We start from the raw sequence: 20669 nt of genomic DNA, 5'->3' as shown, positions 1-20669 counted from the left end.
AGTAATTACAATTACCATCGTCATAAGCTCTATAGCGGAAGTAGGTATGAACTGATGGGAAGCACAGGGGAGGGTGGGTTAGTTGCCTGAGACAGTTGGAAAAGGCATCACATCAAACATCAGTTATTACACTGGATTGCTACTATAGAAGCTGACAAAGGGTTGGGAAACATAGCTCATCATCTCCCTGCATATAGTTGACAACTGAAAAATGTCGTTTGCCATCTGGTTCTACAAGAATGGAGGCACTAGCCACTGCAGTCACAGTGGCTAGTATCTGTATCTTCTACCTTGAAAGGAGTTCAGGGCGGAGATCAGGAATGAGGCACTCCGTGCTCTGGGAAAACTGGTAGAGCAGGCCTTCAGGTAGTCAGATACTTTCAGAAGAAATTTTGTGTGAACCTGGATTCTTGCATCTTCCCATACTTCGAAAAGCACTAAAACCATTAACTAAGATGTCTATTCCTTGTGACTAGCAGCAAACTTCTACGGAAACGTGCTTGGTTGCATGTACCCCCTTTGCCCAAATCACATATACACTGACCTCCCCCCTTACCTCTTCAGAGCAGTTCCTCAGAGCTCTCTGAGAGGCTGTCTCCTGGGCTATATAGTCCTTAGTAGTCCCCAAATAAACCTGAAATGCACAGCTCTTCCATTGTGCATTTTTATTTCAGTCGACGTAGTGAATGTCCCTTTGACATTCCAAGTGGACATGTCCTCCTCATGACACATTGATGCCCTCGTAGTAGCAATTGCATCACGGGATCCATATTTTTCCCATCCTTCACCAGACATGGCAAGTATCCTATGTCTGTGCCTTCAAGGTAGAAGATACAGCATTGTTCTTTATCCCTCCCTCCCGGGAGACAAAGCAAAACAGAACCAAAACCCAGAAGCAGAACACCTGTCTTCTCACTCTTTGTTGGTCTCCCTCTCTGTGTGGCTCTCTTTCTGCCCCTCTCCTCCCCCTCCCTCTCCCTCCCTCTGTCTCTGTCACTCTCTCCCTCTCTCCCCTTCCCAGCCTCTTTTCCTCCCTCCCCCTCTCTCCTCTCCCCAACTCCGCTGTTTATTACCCCCATCACCACTTCTAATGTCTACCTGTTGACACTGCTCTTAATTCTATTTTTATTCTTATATCTTCTGCTTCTTGTCACCTTGCCCATGCTCTTTTGCTTTTAACACACTGAGACACTGATCTTTCGGAGACATCACTAGCAAAAAAGCTTTCTCTTTTCATCCACCCCTTCACTCTAGCTGGCGACTCAACCAAGCACAGCATTTAAGAGACAATCTTTGGCCTTTTGACTCAATGCTAACTGCTGAAAATTAGTTCCCTTCTTTTCTCCTTGATCCCTGTTAGTAAAGACCTGGTGTCGCTGGCATATTGGTCACAAAATAGTAATATTTAAGTAATATTTAAGCATGCACACATTCAATTTGTGATAGTTCTTAGTGGGGTCTCTCACGGGGGCCAATAAATAGCACTTTTCTTCCCCAGCTGCAATCTGAACAAACTGAGGGGGAAAAAGAGGCAGATGGAGACTAAAATATTATGATTATTACTGATAAAGGCTAAAGCGGAGGATGTGGCTTAGTGAAGGGCAAAGGGTCTGCTAATGGAGCCCAGAACTCAGCAGATTCACCCACCCTCTCTTCTCAGCAACGTGGATGAGGGCAGGTCTCCCATGTGGGAGGTTCACCCACAAGAGAGAAGCAGCCCTGACCACGCACACTGGCAGGTGGTTTCTCCCTGGAGACACCAGTTGCCCCAAGGGTTTGAATGAGTGGAGAGAGGCCGGGTACATTTCAGCTAGATTTCTCCTGAGGAAATCCAGGGAACTGGGGAAGATGCATTTCCCCTCTGCCATCTCACAATGGCTGTAATATGAAATTATTTACTTTAGAAAAATCAGTGTTTGTTAACCCCTCTTAGTATTATAATACCAAATTCAGCATTTAAGTTTGGCTTTCTTCTGTTAGACTGTTGCATTAGTATATTCAATCCTTGCAATGCATCTTATTTTGGTGAAGGAGGGTGGGATTTAAGATTTTTAAAATACTGTAGTACAAATCTTTGTGAATTCTCTCAGAAGTTATGACACTGGTGGAAAATATTATTATCTACACATACACAAAATTTTTATCTGTTTCTATGGAGATTGTTATATTCCTCTTTCTACATATTCTGGGAAATTTTTTAAAAATCAGAAAACATAGTTGTAACACTGAAAAAGCCTGAGATGACTTTTGATACTAGAAGAAAAAAGAAGCATAATTTAAGAGTAGCAAAAGCATAACACTGATTCAGTATTAAATATAATTATGCACTGCTTTAAAATGCATACTGGGTCATGTAGCAAAAATATACATATTATGGACATTTCCCATTTTGATGGTTTAATGTGAAGTGTTTGCTGTGTTAAATGTGATTTAACACTTCACATTTTTTTCTTCTTATGAATAAGTTATTGGTTTAAAATTTGTATGCTACTTTAATTCATAAAAGAATAACATAGAGAAATTATATGGCAGTTTATATTTCCAAAGTAATTCACAAACTTTAAATGAATAATGCAGACAGCACCTCTGGGAGCAGGCCACAGACTGTATGCATCTTATTTCCATGAGAGCTCCTGGGGAATATAGTCATACAAATCACTATGTTTAGAAATTGTACATAAGGAGACATATGCAATTTCTACAGGGAAGGGGGTCTTGAGTCTATCAAACACATCCTATCCTATCCTATTTCTATCCTAGAAAATGAAATAGGCAACCTTACTTAAACAGGATGTTAGGATATCTATGGTAAATGTATGTATACAAACGGAAGAATAAGCATCCTAAAAGCAATCCATGATCTCATCCAGAGACTACTTGAAATGGAGACCAGGAAATCAGAAAGGTCACTTGTCCCGTGAGATTTTTTTTTTTCCCTGCAAATAAGATGGACACCATAGCAATACCTCGTTAAATCTGTTTTAAGAAGGCATTCATGAAGGGAAGGGGTAGTTTAGGAAGGAAGGAAATGGCAAAAAGGAAGAACTTACCATGGTCTCTACTTATTTTAACCGTTTGCTGTTTCTGTGCTGAAAAATCTGGTTATAGTTTTTTAGCTAGGGGAACATTTCTTGGGGTGTCTCCCAGCATCTGTTGAGGAACAAATGATCCATTCTGATAATAAACTGATAAACTCCCCAGCCAGGAACAGTTAAGGAAAACCTCTCTTCCCTGGCTCTATACGGAGTCTCGCCTTTCGTTATCCACGAGTTCTCTTTTGCATCTTACATCTTCCTGCATCTCTCTCTTGCTGGTCTGTCTTTGAGGCGTACCTCCTTGTATCAGGCCATTTATAATGCTTAGAATTTCAGTCTCCCTGAATTTCTCAAAGTTAAGACTTTAAGGGGAGACATTTTATCAACTATCTTCATAGCTATTCCTGTTTCTATTGCCAAGTTGTAAGGAGGGTCCATCTTCTCTAATACATGCTATAGACGAGGAATGCCTACTGCAGCCACCAATTGCTGGAGAATGAATTCTCCCTTGACATCGTTCTGCCCTCTCTCTTCTCTGCTCTGCTTAGCGTCCGTGCTCTAATCCACTTAACTGTGGTGCTAGCTCTTGGACTGCAAGAGAACAGTTAGTTTGAATAGTCTAGCAGGTATTTATTTATTGCTAATCACAGATTTAAACACCTAAGGGTTATTGGTCTCACCTAAGAGAAGTCTGAGAATAATGTAGCGGCCTAAGGAAGATACCATGGATCCAGACTCACCATTTTACTCCATCATTCTTAGTATGTGGGCTTTGTCCTCAGCCTTTTCACCTCATGGTTGAAAGGTGCCTGCTGTGCTACAAAGTGTACCACATCCATTTTCTAAGGTTGAAGAAAGAGGATGTGGATGTGATGGGACCAGCATCCCTCCACTTTCCTCTCGTTGGCTAGCACTTGTCACATGCCCCTCAAATTTCAAGACCAGCTGGGAAATGGAGATTTTAGCTTTCACTGCTTCGATTGGAGAGAAAGGTATGGAAGAAGAGGGTTGGGAAAGGACACTGTATCAGCCAAACTATAGTGATTGCCACATATGTGAACTGAAGAAGCCCCTTTTCAACCAATCCCCAATGGTCAGCAGTGATTGATTCCATGGTGTTTTCTATATTTCACTATCATACTCCTTCCCTAATTTCACATAGCACACTTTCTCTGTTTAAAAGTTAAATACCCACTCTGTAGGCCGCACTAGAACAGGAAAATAATCACAATAATATTGATTTGTTTATGAATTCCCTCAGTTAATGTTCAAATTATTGAGTATCTATCTTCTATTGCCAAGCACTGGGATACAATGTTGACTAATGTGTGTTTTTTTAATCATTGAGCAAATGTCTTATCTGTACAGTGCTTTATCAATTAGAAATGCTTTCAGATACTAAAAGGCAGAAAATTTAAATAACAATGACTTAAATCTACTTACAGTCTATAATTTACTTCTAACAAATTCAAAAGGAGGTGAGTAGCTCCACAATCTTAGGGTGCTAGGATTTATTTCTGTGATTTTCCTTGTAGTTACAAAAAGGCTGCCACAACTCTAAGCATTTTATTTTTCAATAATGTGTCCAAAAGGCGGCCAAGATGGTGAGAGAACTGTTCTCTCGTGCCTCCTTCTTTAATCAGAGAATACAGTCTTCCCTAGAGGACTCCTCAGCTGATTGATTGTCTAGAAGAGGGTCATGTGGCCACCGAAAGTATCTAGTGAATAAGAAAGAGGGACTGGGAATTAATATTTGGTAGCTAACCAAGAGTATTGTCATAGATGCTTTATAGCTTTCCACATATTTTTACATTCATGATCTCATCTTATGACTTAATGGGACTACCATTCAAACATGATAGAAACTCAAACCTGGAATGAGAGGTATAAGCAGCATTTGCTATGTGAGAACTTCTGGCTGGGAAGTAATTTAAAGATCGTTTTGAAGGTGCAAATTTAATGCAAGGGTTTTAAAAAATAGTATAATGCATTTTGCCTATGAAGTATGCATACAATAACTCAAGGAGTAACTCAGATGACTCGGTAGTTTGGGAAGATAATTACATGGTGGAATGAAATGAGAGACCAGGATACCTGGATTCAAGGCTCAGCTCTGGGTAAGACACTGGAAGGCTTCTGAGCCTCTGCTTCCTCATCTGTAAAATTATATACTTGAACAAAATTAGATGACCCTAAACTTCTTCTCAAATATAACAGTATCTATATAATCATGATGCTAGAAGTCATGAGGTAGAGTCATCTATTTCCAACCTCTTTTTACAAATGAGAGAACTTAGGCCCAGAAAGGGCACCGCTTGTCCAAATTCACTCCTGTAAGTCAGAAATTTGAGTCCTAGTAATACATTATGCTTTCATGAGTAATTGATACTGCTTCCTGATAGATTAAAAAAGAAAACAACCAGCCTCCTCCTCTATCTTCATCTTCATCTTAGGCAGAATCTCTTCAATAGCATTTACTCTGTTTAATAGAATGCAGAGAATGAGATTTTTTTTTGAAGTCCACCTTTTAGCTGTAAGGTCTCAGGCAAATTACTTAACCTCTCTGTAAAGTAATAATTGTACCTCCTTCATATTTTTCCGCTTTTATTTTGAGGACTAGGTAAAATAGTCTATTAAGAAGACTTAGTGTAGGGACTGAGACACAGCCAGGACTTAATCTCAGCCAGCCATCTCGGTGCTTCAAACTCCAAATTGAGAAAGTGCCCTAGACCAATATCCACAGTGGGTGTGTGAAGGGTGAGTCCGAATCTCACTCTCATTATTTTGTCTTTATGGAGTCATACCTTCTACTTATACATGATACAGATCTGAAGGCTCTGTGTAATAACTAGGTCAGGATACATAACTGAAAGTCAGGCCAATCATGACACAGTCACGGAACTCATTAACCAGTGACTTGTACAAGACAAATAAAAATAACTTAAATCAGAGCATTTGATCAGGGATTCTGAGCACAGATGCGATGCAGGGGTACAGGGAACCATCTGACATTTTATTGAAACAGGTTTTCTCAGCCTCAGAACTACCGATATTTGGGGCTGGATAATTCCGGGGGTCTGTCCTGTGCCTTGTAGGGTGTTTAGCAGCGTCCCTGACCTCTGCCCACCAGATGCTGGTTCATGATAATCAAAAATATCTCCAGACCTTGCCTAATATCCCCTGGGAGGGGTCATACTCTCCCTTCTTCTCTCCCTTGAGAACCACTGTGAGAAAACTTTTTTTGTGTGCATTTTTTTCTTTTTCTGGGAGGCTTATCAGCTTCACCATATTCTTAAAAAGGTCTATGACCTCATAAAGGGTTGGAACTAATTACACAAAGCCTTTCAAAATAATAATGAAAGAACGCACATCTCCAGCTGTAATTAAAAAAAAAAAAAGTACTCCACCATGGCTAATTAAAAGGGTACAATTTGAAATTTTACTATGAAATATATACCTACCCAGTTATTAACTTTCAACTACTTTGAAAAAGCACAAACTGTACTGAGGAAGTAGCTACTTCACAAACTGCTATTCCCAGATGGCAGGATTCTTAAAATACCGTCTTCAGCAGAGACCCACAGTCTACTGAATGTAGTTCTAAACTTCCAGAGAGGTTAGCGCTAATGACAAGCAAAAAAAAAAAACAAAAAAAAAACAGACCTTAAGTCCAGAGGGGAAATCAGAATCCGTGTTTCTCAGTAAAGAAATTCAATGGCGGTATTGATTGCAAGATTGATTAGACGGAGGGATGGAAGAGAAAGGGGGGAGGGGAAGAGAGAGGAGAGCGAGAGAGAGACAGAGACAGAGAAAGAGGAGAGAGGGGGACAGGCAGGGAGAAATGCTTTGAGAGAGGTTCCCGAAGAGGATGTTTCTTGGGGGAGGCTCGCTGTCATCTCCCCCTGCTTTCTCCCTGGCTTGGCTGGAAAGGCGGCTGCCTGACGGAATCCCTGAGCCTCGGGCTCTCCGCTCTCGCCTCTCATTCCCACGCCCACACGGGCCTTGTTCACCCCCTTCCAATGTGACCACGTGCCAAGAGCTCCTGAAAGCTCAAAAGGGTCACTGCGCCCAGTCTCTAAGGCGCTCCTTTCCATCTCCGTCTCCTAAAGGCGGTCGGAAACCGGAGCTTAAACCCCAAATACCAGACCCCCGAAAAGCGAACAGGGAGCGTGTTTCATCGTCCAGGCCCCTGGAGAGCACCCGAGAGGACAAGCAACTTTCGCCCCTACTTCTCGGTCTCTCTGCCTCCGCCGCTCTCGCGTTGGAAGGAGTCGCGGGGCTAGGAGGGCGGGAGAGGGCGCGGGGCTGGAGGAGCCCAGACAGCCGCCCGGGGGGTGGGAGGAGACCCCGGCGCTCGGCGGCCGCGCGCCCCGCCCCGCCCCGCGTGCCGTGAGGGTCCCCGCCTTGCCGCGCCGCGCCCTCGCCGCGTCCGCTCCGGGTCCCGGCGGGCGCGAGGGGAGGGGACAGGAGAGAGAGGAGGGCCGGGCGGCTGAGGGGAGGAGGCGCTGCGTGCCTCGCCTGCCAAAGGCAGATCCGCCCCTCCGCCCGCGAGCCACGGAGCCCCGCGCGCGGCCACAGCGCTCCGCCCGAGCCGCCGCCGGAGAGCCGCGGGGAGCGGGGCTGCACGGACGGCGGCGCCGCACGTCCTCCCGGAGCCCTCCGCCTGCTGCCGGCCCCTGCTCTCCCTCCCGCGTCGGGCCCGGGGGCTCCGCGGCTGTTAGGGACCGCGGCGAAGAGGGAAGGACGGTCTCGCGTGCCGTGGATGCTCCGCCCGGGAGAGACAGCAAGTTGTGAGTGCGCCCCGGCGCCGGGAGAGAAGGTGGCCGCCGCCCGCCAGCCATGTGAGTCCCGCAAGCGGCTGCCCCGGGGCGCGGGCTCCGCTCCTTTCTCTCCGGACGCCGGAGTTGGGCTGCGCCCGGGCTCCGGACTTCCTGAGCTGTGCTGCCGGCCGGCTCTCCCTGCCCGCCGCGTCCGCTGCTGGCGTCTGCCTCCGGGGGGTGCTGCCTGCCCATCCTCATCCGCTCCCTCCGCGCGGGGCCGGCTGGAAAACGCCCCTCTCCCGCTTTGGGGGTTGAGGGATCCTTGTGTGTCTTCGGGGTGGGGTGGGGGAGGCCTTTGCCGGGGGCTGGCTAACCCCGGGGCGCCTTGCCCCAGGGCGAGGTGAGGGCGGTCTCCACCCCACCTCCCCGTGCCACCCGTCTTCCCCAGCCTCAGGGCCCAGCAGACCAACTTCAGCCACTAATGCTGATGCTGACCGCAGTTGACAAGATTAAAAAAAAAAAAAAAGTAGCCGGAGCAACCCTGGAGTGACACACTGGGGTGGAAATGGGGCGGTGGGTGGGAAGGAAAGGGCAGGGGCGAGGGTTGGGAAAGGAGAGGGGGTGGGTGAGATTACGCTGGAGTTAAAAGAGTCCTGGGGAGGGAAGAGATATGGGAACATATTGTATATGTATAACTGATTAACTTTGTTATAAAGCAGAAGCTAACACACCATTGTAAGGCAATTATACTTCAATAAAGATGTAAAAAAAAAAAAAAAAAAAAAGAGTCCTGGGGATGGAACTGGGGTGCGTGGCTCTGGGCTTCTGTATTCTCTCTGAAAAGTGTGGGAAGTGGTTCTGGAACTCTTTTTGAGAGGGAGGGAGGTATGGAAGTGAATGCACGTGGAATCACTACAATGACTGCGATTCGATGTAGAGTCCTGGCGAGTATGGGTTCTTTTTCAGATTAGACACTGACACATCTTAAGAGATGGTTCCAATAATTGGAGGCCGTGAATCAAAATTGCAGATATGAAAATAAGTCGTACACAGGCTTTCTTTCGTTGACACTAGAAGATAGTTGAGATTGAAGGCATTCACAAATGCTACTGAATGAGGACTGGGGATGCCTAATAGTCCCATCCATTCTGTAGGCCTGGGCAGTCTATAATTGTGAAAGTGATCCTAGTTATTTTGTTCGGGCTCGTGCAGAGTGTTAATGCACCTAAAGGGACACAGAGAAGTTGTGACAAGTTATGAGCATGAACTTGCAAGCCAACTGAACAAACCACAGTATGGTTCATTTTATTATAACATTTGGAATTATGTTTACTGCCGGTAAATATGCTACATTACTTTTAATGTGAGTATATGAAATGAATTCACTGGCTTGGCAAGTAGAAGTCATGCATTTCTTTAAGTGCATGAGTTAATTTGGGGACATTTATAGGAGATAAAGACATGAAAAAGGTTTGAGCCAGTCTGACAGCATTTGAATTACGGAGAAGTTTATAGAGAGAAGGAATTCTTCTCACTTTTGAAGTATGGAGGCGTCTTTGACTATTTATTAGTTGAAAGTTGTAGACCAACTGAATCGGTTTTAATCGCGTCTCTAAAAACATTTAACTTTTAATATTTCTTATGGTTTTACCAGGGACCATCTTCCTTACTGCACAGGATGGGAAGTTGATGCCCAGTAAGACTGAAGACCCGTTCTGTTAATAGACACTCCCCCATCACAGAACTGTGGATTACCTGTGGGTCCCCGCTGGTTTCACACCTTCACTCCCTCCTGCAGACCCAGAACAGTTACTTTGAGTCCTCCTTGCCCTGTCTGGTGAAAGATGGCATCCAGTCTGACTTGCACCGGGGTCATCTGGGCTTTGCTCTCGTTTCTTTGTGCTGCCACCTCCTGCGTGGGGTTCTTCATGCCTTACTGGCTCTGGGGATCTCAGCTGGGCAAGCCTGTGTCCTTCGGTACTTTCCGGAGGTGCTCGTATCCCGTGCACGATGAGAGTCGGCAGATGATGGTGATGGTGGAGGAATGTGGGCGCTACGCCTCCTTCCAGGGCATCCCCAGCGCAGAATGGAGGATTTCTACCATCGTGACAGGCCTGGGCTGTGGCCTCCTCCTCCTCGTGGCGCTCACCGCCCTCATGGGCTGCTGTGTGTCGGAGCTCATCTCCCGGACAGTGGGAAGAGTGGCTGGAGGAATTCAGTTTCTGGGGGGTAAGTGACTTCGCTAAACTTAACATTGTTTACTGGAACCCCAAAGCAATATTGAAGGTTGTGTTCCAGTTATCTACTGAGATTATGGTAATTGACCCTTGGAACACTCAGGGGACGTAGGCTCTGGGGATAGATTGCCAAAGTCAAAGATGCTTTACAACTTCAAGAGCTCTTAATTTCTGTACATCCTTAAACATGTACATCATTGGCCAGCTCAGTACCACATCTGTGAGGCAGTGGTGTCTAGGTTGTTTATAGTGTAGTCCAGGAGACAGTTTGGATTTTATAGCTGCTGGCTCTTTACGATCAACAACAAGCAATTACAGTATCTGTGTCTTTCTGGAATCCTCAGGTCTTAAGAGATGAAAACTTCATAGGAAAGTAGAAAAGAAAAGGTTTTTGATTCAACATTGTCATCATAAGCCTTTAATCCTTTTTGGTGGATGTAAAATTGAGCCCTGCCCCATCTTAAACTATATTTCTAAATAAATGATTACTGTTTTAAATGAGAGATCAGTTTTACATCAACAACTATGAATTTAACTATGCCACAAAGATAGGCTTAATTACCTTGTTAGGGCTGAACTACTCCCCCTGCTTTTGCTGTGAAGGAGAAAAAAAAAAAAAGAGTATTTAGCAAGTGATGTGTGTTTGTTTCAAAGGGACTGGCCAGTCTCACTAACACTAGAAAAGGTTTGATTTTTACTTGGGTTGCCTCCAACAAGTTATTGCTTCAGTATCTCTGGTCATATGGTTTTAATTATACTTCATGTATTTTCTGCTGTGCCTTTCACCTCCATTTTTCAACCTGACGGGCTGAACTTGTGTGATTTATAATCTGCCTTGGTGAAATAGGACAACCTCTGTAGACAGTACAGAGTTCAAGAAAACAGGAAGCCAGGAAAACGTACAAAATGTATTCCTAACTTCATCACAAAGTAAAAGTCTGTTGCTCTTTCGTTGGGTGTTTTCTCATGGTCTTTGGTAAAAAATGCAGAAGAAAAAACATTAAAAATGGAGAATTCTGAAGTAGAGTCTATATATTGGAGAAACCCCAACAGATGATTTCAGATGATTTAATATAAAACCTTCAAGTAACTTTTGAGTCAGAAAATTCTTGTGCTAAAAATTCAAGTGCCCGAAAGTTTTGCGTTTCTGAGTCAGAGATACATTGTTGCAGTGCTTGATTTCCTTACCAGATGTAAGTTTGTTCTCATCTGTTTTTCCCCACTGGTTTTGCATCCCACTCTGCCCTAGGAGGCAAGCTGGGGGACTTACTATCCTTCCTCTGCTGCTTCACTGTTCAGCATTGAGCACAAGTCTTGCGTGTGATGTGTGGATTCCTACAGAAAGACAGTACAGTAAAGCTATTAGGCAGTATAATGAGGTTTTTGTAGAGAGTGGAAATACAAACCCAGAGTTAAAAACTTGTTGATACCACAGATTTGAAGAATAGGACTAATGCCAGGAATATTTTAAAGGTTTTTTTTTCTTTAAGAATAAACTTGATTTGCTGTTTGTGTTTCACTTGGCTCAGGAAAAATGCTGGGGCGGTTTCTTTTTCTCCTCTCCTGGTAAATATTCCTTTTCCTTCTTTTCGTTTTAGGGCAGGGACTACTGTTATTTCTGGCAGAACAGGAAAGTGCTTGCAAAGAGAAATCAGTTTTTATTGATTACCTTTAAACGTATAATGAAGGAAGGCAACAGGAAGTGAATCTGAGACTGGTGAGATTTATAGATTTGAGGGAATTATAAAGAGCTAAATGTTCTACTTTACATAAAACTCAAGGGGAAAGGCCATTGGGGAAGTTATGTATACTTTTTAAAGGACTTTTTTCCTTAGTATATGCTTTTCATGAACTCTGGTTTGGTAAGAGTTACTGACATTGAGCTGAGGATATAGGTTATTTATTTATTTTTTTAAATTTTATTTATTTATTTGTTTGTTTTTATTTTTGGCTGCGTTGGGTCTTCATTGCTGTGCACGGGCTTTCTCTAGTTGTGGCGAGCGGGGGCTACTCTTCGGTGCGGTGCGCGGGCTTCTCATTGTCGCGGCTTCTCTTGTTGCGGAGCACGGGCTCTAGGCATGCAGGCTTCAGTAGTTGTGGCACGTAGGCTCAGTAGTTGTGGCTTGCGGACTCTTGATCACAGGCTCAGAAGTTGTGGCACACAGACTTAGTTGCTCCGCGGCATGTGGGATCTTCCCGAGCCTGGACTCGAACCCGTGTCCCTTGCATTGGTAGGCAGATTCTTAACCACTGCGCCACCAGGGAAGCCCGGATATAGGTTATTATTAGCATTTCTCAAATCCTGGCAGAAAATAATTCTGAATATAAAACCTAAGAGGGCTTTTCTGATTCGAACCTTTTGAGGGCCCGAGTAAGTAAATGTATCCCATTACCCAAGATAGTAGTCATTTTAGAATTAAAAAATAACTTGAATTACGGAAAACGTTTTGAAAAATCTGCCATTAAACATTACCATTTAGTGATAGACCAGTTGACCAAAAAAATGCTTCAGAAAGAATTACTCCTGTTGTTCATTTCATAATTGTTTGAGTTTTTATTCATAAAAAAAAGTGGTAAATAATTTTATTTTATGAAAGTTTTCATAAAATGGGTGGGTTTCATAAAGACTGCAAAATACCAAACCACTGGGTTCTATGAATTCGATCAGTGGCCATGCTTCCGAAATACAGTCAAAGTGCAGGGCACTCTGCTATAAGGCGGATTCTTCTACTAAAAATGATTCACCCAGAAAGGTTATGTTTAGCTAAAGTTAGGATTGCTCCAGAACAACAGGAAACAGGATAATGGCAAAGTACAGAGGCATGCTGCTTAAACATGACTGCTGTGTCTGGAGTTTGCACATATGGTGTAACATCAGGCAGTAAAACCCCTGCAGTACTTTGGAACTAGTTAAAGGACAAAGTGTCAACCCTCATTTTGAATTGTCTTGCTATGGTTGGTTAGAGGTTAAAATGTCACCTGTAAACGGGTGGAACAACACAAAATGGGACTGTTGTCCATGGACATTTACTACCTATAAAAGAAATACTTCAAGGAGTCAATGACTTCTGCCTTTCTTGTGGTAACTTGAGCATAAACTTTAATTGCCACCATCTTCATCTTATATTTTAAGTCATGTCTTGGTCATAATTTTTAAAAACCAGCCTGGGTTGAGTTTTACCCTCAATTGAATTTTTAAAAGGCACGTAGAAAGCCTTTGAGAAATATCATGTGTAATAAAAATGTTAACATACAGAGAGTATGATGATGGTGTTATGAGAAAATGGAGGTTGTAATATTGTTTTTGTTTGTGGAACACAAAATCACGTGCTTTCAAATACTGTTGTAGTCATTAAGTACTTTAACAGAATTTTTAAAACTTCATACCAAACTTTGGACATACGTGTTAGTAAAATATCTTATTTACGTGCTCTGTAAATGAAGCATGTAGGAACACTGTAAAGACATATTAAGGCTATCTTAAGTTCTGCCCACTGGTGCTTGCAATTGTCAGGGTCTGAATTTGTAGATTTCATCTTTGGGAACTGTTGGTGCCCTAACGAGGGGGTATGGAAAAGAGTCCCAAATTGGTATTATGCCACATTTAGTTTGGACGTGAGTCACATATATGTATAAAATGAGTGTAGACTACTAATCAGTAGCAGACAACTGCCTTCTCAGTGTAGACACTGCTCTGTTCTGAGAAGCCAGGGGAGACCATCTCCTCAACTAATTGATGGTTAAGCGCTGCTCAAGACGGTAATGATGACGAAGTGTTTCTTAGGGCATCCCTGTCTCTGTGCTGAAAGCATCATTGCCTCTCAGGGTCCCCTCACTGTAGGGCTCCACCTGGGCTGTCTTTCATCCCTTTGGATGAGGGCTTGGGACTTCTCCTCCCCTTGCTCCACTTTGAACCTGACCTGACATATGGTGTGTCCCATTGTGCTTTCCTTCATATCCAGGCTCTATCAAGCGACAGCTGAGGAATAAGATAAATAAGTGTTGGCATATTAATGGGCATGGTGGCTTTTTAGTGACAGTGTCTTAACTGAAAGAAGTTGCTCTAATTTTAAGAAATCGAGGCATTTCTTGGGCCAGTTGGGGGAGCAGGCAGAGCTCTTTTTGTTCCTCTTTAAATTGCGCCTCATAGATCGCAAACGACTGCTGTTTCCTTCAGCTCCCTCTAACCTTACAATATAAAGTCCACGCAAGCGGCCTTGAGTTCTGAGCCAGTGGTTCTCAAACTTTAGCATGCGTTGGAGTCACCCTCAGGACTTTTTAAAACAGATTTTTGGAGCCCACCCAGGGCGGCTCCCTGATTAGTAGGTTTTGGGGGGGTGGCCAGGGGAGTTGATAATGTGCATTTCTAACAAGTTCCCAGATGATGCTGGTTCTGAGACCACCGCCTTGAGAACCCTGCTCTAAGTTAATCATTTTGTATTTTTTAAGATGTGACTTCTGGTAGATGGCTTACATTCAGAATTTAGTTAATGTTTAGTTTTTATCATGATCTTATTTACACCTCTCTGACTGGACTGTAAAAAGACCCCATCTCTGTAGTTTGGTATTGACTGAACACATCGATCTATCCTGGTTTTTATCACAGAAAATTGTTATCCTGGAATTCTCTCTCTTAATACGTATTATATACACATCATAATGATCATGTATGTATTATATATGTATTCTTTTATTTATCATTGCTCTGTACCAGAAACAAGATTTGACAGATGGAGAACTCAAAATAAGACCTTAATACTTCCTCTGTAGTTCTCAGGCAGTGGATTTGCGGTAAGGAATTGGCTAACTGAAAGACACAAAGATCTTACTGCAGATCACAGAGATGGGCCAAGACAGTTCTTGGTCCCAACTCCCTAAAGCCACGTGTATCTTGGGAAAGCCAGAATGATTAGGCCAGGAGGGCACTCAGGAACCAGCCACTCTGAGCTTCTGCTCCTAAGCAGGATGGTACTTAAATCAGCTTTGACTAAGAAGTCATGGTCTTAAGCATCTCTAGGGAAGAAGCTGATGCTGACTGACAGTACTTTCTAGGACCACAGTCCACGCCTTCCATCACACTCAGACATCCCAGGCACACTGATACGACAGAGAGCAAGCTTGAGATGGAGACCTAAACAGTGCAAGGGTGTGAGTGGGGCTTGGCAGCCAGGAAGAAGGGAAAGGGAGATGCAGTGTAGACAGCTCAAACGAACACCACAGATAGCATCTACTCCGAGCTCAGGATTTGTTAAAGGCAGGGATGTTGATGAATTAACTGATCTTTTGTAAGATCTAAAACACTGAGTTTTATATGTTTATATCTAATAATGTTTTAAAATTACATTTCCAAGTAGTCATTGCCACCGGTTTTATTTATTTATTTTTTAACATACTCCCCCACCACCCCAGAGGAACTTGTTTTTTGTCTTACTTTGGAAAGTGTTTCATTGTTTTCAGACTTTTCTGTGAAGCTTCCAAGTTCTCCACATCAGTAATTGACATCAGAATTCAGTGCAATATTCTTTTAGTTCTCTAGTGGGCCTGAAAGTTACCTGACAGTTTATTCCACTGGAGAATCCAAAGCCCTGCCCCAGAGTGTGTGATTTGGTAGGTCTGGGGGGGCCCAGGGGAAGCACTTTTAACAAACTCTCCAGCAGTTCTAGACATAGATGGTCCATGGATCACATTTTGAGAAACATGAACAATTTTATTCACTTAAAACCTTATATGTTACTGGTGTGGGAGCACAGACTTCTGTAAAGCTAAGTCTGGATTATCAGTCTGTTTCCATGATTGTTGTTGTTTGGGGGATGATGTGATATAAACAACAGATATCAGAATTAGTGTAGGAACAGAGCAGTTTATAACTGTGTTTTCCTTTATATTAGTGGCCTTAGATGTTACTGGGATGGTCAGGCCTGTGTATACACCCAGAAAGGGGAAGAACCAAATCTTTTCCATGCTTCACTTAGATGAAGATGCTATTTCTGCCTATGTCTCCAATTGCAAATTACAGACCTGCCCTCGTTGCCAGTGCTGTGTTTTGTGTCATTCACCCTGTATCAGTGAGGTGTGGCTGGTTCCTGTTCAGGTAGAGTGTGCCCAAATCCCTGGCTTCTTTTCTGCCAAGTATACTCAGTTTTCTCTTATTTTCTGTTATTAGCTTTGACTTCCAAGATTGTATCTCTGAAGTAAAGCATAATAATGATACTAAATCTTAAAAATGGAGGAGTAAGGAGTTGTCCATTGAACTTGGGCATATCATATTAGCAGCTCTGAAAGACTTTTTCCCTAGAATTATTTAGATTTTTTTTTTTTTTTTTTTGGACAGGGTTCAAATCTTCATTTACTTTATGTGGAGTAGAGTCTTTCTAAGAGGATCATTTGATTTTTTTTCCCTTTTAAAAAAAGTTTATTTATTTTTAATTGAAGTATAGTTGATTTACAATGTTGTGTTAGTTTCTGGCGTACAGCAAGGTGACTCAGTTTTATATGTGTACATGCTTTTTCATCTTATTTTCCATTATGGTTGATGATAGGATGTTGAATATAGTTCCGTGTGCTGTACAGTAGGACCTTGTTGTCCATCCATTCTATGCATACTGGTGTGCATCTGCTAATCCCAAACTCCCAATCCTTCCCTCTCCCACCCGCCTCCCCGCCCCCAACCCTCCCCACCTTGGCAACCACAGGTCTTTTTCTCTATGTCTGTGAGGCGATTTCCGTTTCGTAGGTAGTTTCATTTGTGCCATATTTTAGGAGAATCATTTGATTTTTAACTTACTTCCCTTTGTTGCCACCACCTGTAGCCTGATCTTTCTGAGGCCAGGGTCCGTCAGGGCTGGTTAGCTTCACCAACAAACACATAGATTGCAGATTGGTTCGTTGCCTTGTAAAAAAACGTATTTTCAGTTACAAGGAAAACCAACTGAGGCATGTGAATTCACAACCAATTCTAAAAGGAAAACTTTAAAGGCACACTCAGGAGAGCGTTACCTCATTCTGTGTAGGCAACATCACGAAATGCATCCAATTTGCTCTCCGAATAAACTCATCACCGTTACATCGCCGGTACTTGAGCTCTGCAGCTCCCTCCAGCTTGGCAAGGGTGTCTTATTGTGTGCGTTGCTTATAATCAGAAAGAATAACAGCATTAAGTTCAAAGCTTTCATTCCTGGAGGTCGTTAAAATTCATCTTTTTGTTTTCATGAGGCATCACCCTCAAGTGTGTTCTGGGAGCACTGGTTCCTGCGGGGGTACCAGTAGGTGTTGAAAAAGCAGAATCGTTTTGGGAACAAGTAGATTGGAGAAACACTAGGTTATGGAAAGTTAATAAATTTCATTACAGCAGAACTTCACAGAGCCTGGAGTATGTTAATGCTTACACCAGTCTCCTGGGAGCGTGGGGAAGGTATAGTATTAAGTGTAGTGTTAAGTGTTTCCCTAACTAATTTGGAACTGGCTCCCTGAAGGGACCAGTGATCCTTGGAACATATTCAGTTCTTATTTCTTTCACCCCAGTGAGGCAGGTAATTTGTTCTCAATCTCTCTCTCTCTCTCTCTCTCTCTTTTTTTTTTAAACAGCTGTGAACACTGAATTTTAGAGAGTGACACCCAGAGTTATCCCATTAGTTACTTGTTGAGCTGTGAATTCTGTCATCATAATATTAAAGTGTTAATTGAAATTCCATCTTGTGTTATCTGTACAATTCAGAGTTTCTGACCATTATGAATAATAAGTCTCTTAACATAGGTGAATATTTTTTTTTTTTGGAAAGAACTCTCCCATTCTTTTTCTTTTAATTATTTATTTTTATTTATTTATTTTTGGCTGTGTTGGGTCTTCGTTTTCTGTGCGAGGGCTTTATCTAATTGCAGCAAGTGGGGGTCACTCTTCATCGCGGTGCGCGGGCCTCTCACTATCGTGGTCTCTCTTGTTGCGGAGCACAGGCTCCAGACGCGCAGGCTCAGTAATTGTGGCTCACGGGCCTAGTTGCTCCGCGGCATGTGGGATCTTCCCAGACCAGGGCTCGAACCCGTGTCCCCTGCATCGGCAGGCAGATTCTCAACCACTGCGCCACCAGGGAAGCCCTAGGTGAATATTTTTATTGTTTCTTTGGTCCCCAGTTTATGTTTGTAGTACCATAGAACCACTTGAAGTAATATGATATGGCAACTTTTTGCCAATTCTCAAAACAGGTTAATGTTAATAAGGTAACATGCAGTAGAGAGGCCATTAGGGGAGAATGCCAAAACCTCCAACCAAAGCAAATATACTGTCTTTTAAAAATTATGTGGCAGAAGAATTTATCTCTCATTAATACACGCTGGCCAAGTTTTCTAGTGTTAAGTTCCCTAGTGTAAGTTCTCCACTGTTAGAAGCCCTTGTAATAATCTTTTGTTAAGACTGAAGATAATGTTAATTTTAGAGGACACACTTCTTTTTTTTTTTTTAAATTGAAGTATAGATGATTTAAAATGTTGTGTTAATTTCTGCTATATAGCAAAGTGATTGACATATATATACACACACACACACACACACACGTTCTTTTTTATATTCTTTTCCATTATGGTTTATCACAGGGTATTGAATAGTTCCCTGTGCAATACAGTAGGACCTTGTTGTTTATCTCTTCTGTGTATAATGGTTTGCATCTGCTCACCCCAAACTCACACTCCATCCCTCTCCCTCCCCCCACCCTTGGCAACCACAGGTCTCTTCTCTATGTCTGTGAGTCTGTTTCTGTTTCGTAGGTAGGTTCATTTGGTGAGGACACACATCTTAAATAACAAAACCGAGGACCTTGTGTCTCTCTTTAGAAACGAAAGGTAATGTTCTACTTTGTCAACCTTGATCAATAAAATACTATGATAGAAACACAGAGAGTTCTAGCTAGATCCCTCTAAAGGAGTCTGGTGATTTCCCCGGGGACTTTTGAATGGTCATTTTTAGAAGATCACGAGGTTGGATTCAACAATACCCCAGTGTTGGTGCATTCATATTGCTGACTAATTATTGGGGGATCTAGTTATCCTTTCTTTTCTTTATATGATAGACATCATACCAGTTAGTGATTTTCTTTTAGAATTCACAAAGCTCAAGTGTTAATGTAAGGTCCAGAACTGACCTGCGTATAACTTCAGTGAATAATTTAACCTTCCATGTGCCTCATTTTCAGTAATCAGGCAACATCAGATACCATGATGTACTAAAACACATATAAAAATATTGGTGGATGAAAAGAAAGTACCATTTTATGGTTCTTTTTTTCTTGTATGCCCTATCTCTTCAAATAGAGCAAGAACTAAGATTTACATTTTGCTTCTATCCCTACGGTGACTAGAATAGTAAATGACATCTTGTATATTCGATTAATACTTGATATATTAGTTAGTTTTAATTATTTATTAGCAACATTTTTATTTGAAAGGTGTGCGCTTGTTCTTCTATACCTCACAGGACTATTTCAAAGAAGAAATAAAATGTCACAAATGTGAAGACACTTAAAGCAATGACCCCCTAACTGATGTCCCTGTGTAATGTCAGTCTTTTGATAAAAGTGTTCCATAGTCATATATGTTGAAAAGATGTTGCATAATTCTGCATCTCTGTCTTCAAGCACATTTTGAAACCTCTGAGTGAACTGTATTATCTGCAATAAAGAAACAAGCTGCTGTGGTCTGAATATTTGTGACACCCCCAAAATTCATTTATTGAAATCCTAATGTCAAATGAGATGGTATTAGGAGGTGGGGCTTTGGGAGATGATTAGGTCCTGAAGGTGGAGCCCTCATGAATGAGATTAATGCCTTTATAAAAGAAGTCTGAGAGAGCATCCTTGCCCCTTCTGCCATGTGAGGATACAAGGAGAAAAGCACCCTCACCCAACCACCCTGACACCGTAATCTTAGACTTCCGGCCCCCAGAACTGGGAGAAATAAATTTCTGTTGTTTCTAAGCCACCTTGTCTGTGGTACTTTGTTATTGCAGCTCGAATGGACCAAGAGACCAGCTTAATTTGTTTAACGCTATGTTTCACAGACTTATTTGGGAATGGCAGAGTCCTACTTGCCTGTTACAGGCAACAGCGTCTTTTTGAATTAATGGCCAGCACAACAAACTTTAGGAAATGCTGAGTTAAAATATGTTATAAATCCAGGGAATTAGTGTTTATGGACATTTAGCAGTATTTATTGAGTGCCTACTATATGTCAAATACCATGCTAGGTGCTGGGATGCAAGTTGAGATAAGGTCCCTGCTATAGCGGAGCTCACAGTCTTCTGGAGGAAACCAACATGCGAAGTATAATCACAATCCAAAGGGCTCATGATACAGACATCCACTCCATTGCATACAGTGATCGGCTGGTGAGGCTTCTTCAGCTGCCAAGGGAGATGCTCACCAGCCTCACACGGTGCGCCAGTCATTTTCCTGCATCGCAGGCGACGGCATTTCCCAGAAGCCTCGACACCTGGCATCTGGGTAGATGCAGCCAGTGGGAGGCACTTTTGCAGGATGGGAGGCAGGGAGAAGCCAGGGTATTTCTCCCTCTCTAGCTCTCCCTTGGGCAGAATCTTCGGCAGCAGTTGCCTCTCCTTCTGGAAAGCCCAGCCCTTCACGGTCCCAGCTCCC

General features: G+C 42.8%; 1 protein-coding gene across 1 annotated transcript in view; it reads left to right on the top strand.

Annotated features, from left to right (window-relative positions):
• The first annotated feature begins 7736 nt into the window (after positions 1-7736).
• Positions 7737-20669, top strand: part of LHFPL6 (LHFPL tetraspan subfamily member 6) — a 233243-nt gene continuing 220310 nt past the window's right edge. Inside the window, exons 1-2 of the mRNA XM_082365715.1 lie at positions 7737-7876; positions 9450-10024. Coding sequence (XP_082221841.1) covers positions 9640-10024 — 385 coding nt within the window. The 5' untranslated portion in view covers positions 7737-7876; positions 9450-9639. The remainder of the gene's footprint in view (positions 7877-9449; positions 10025-20669) is intronic.

Source organism: Balaenoptera borealis (assembly GCF_965194805.1).
Source record: "Balaenoptera borealis genome assembly, chromosome: 18".
Classification (NCBI taxonomy): Eukaryota; Metazoa; Chordata; class Mammalia; order Artiodactyla; family Balaenopteridae; genus Balaenoptera; species Balaenoptera borealis.
Note: the sequence above shows the minus strand (reverse complement) of the source record. Positions and strands in the feature narration are given on the sequence as shown.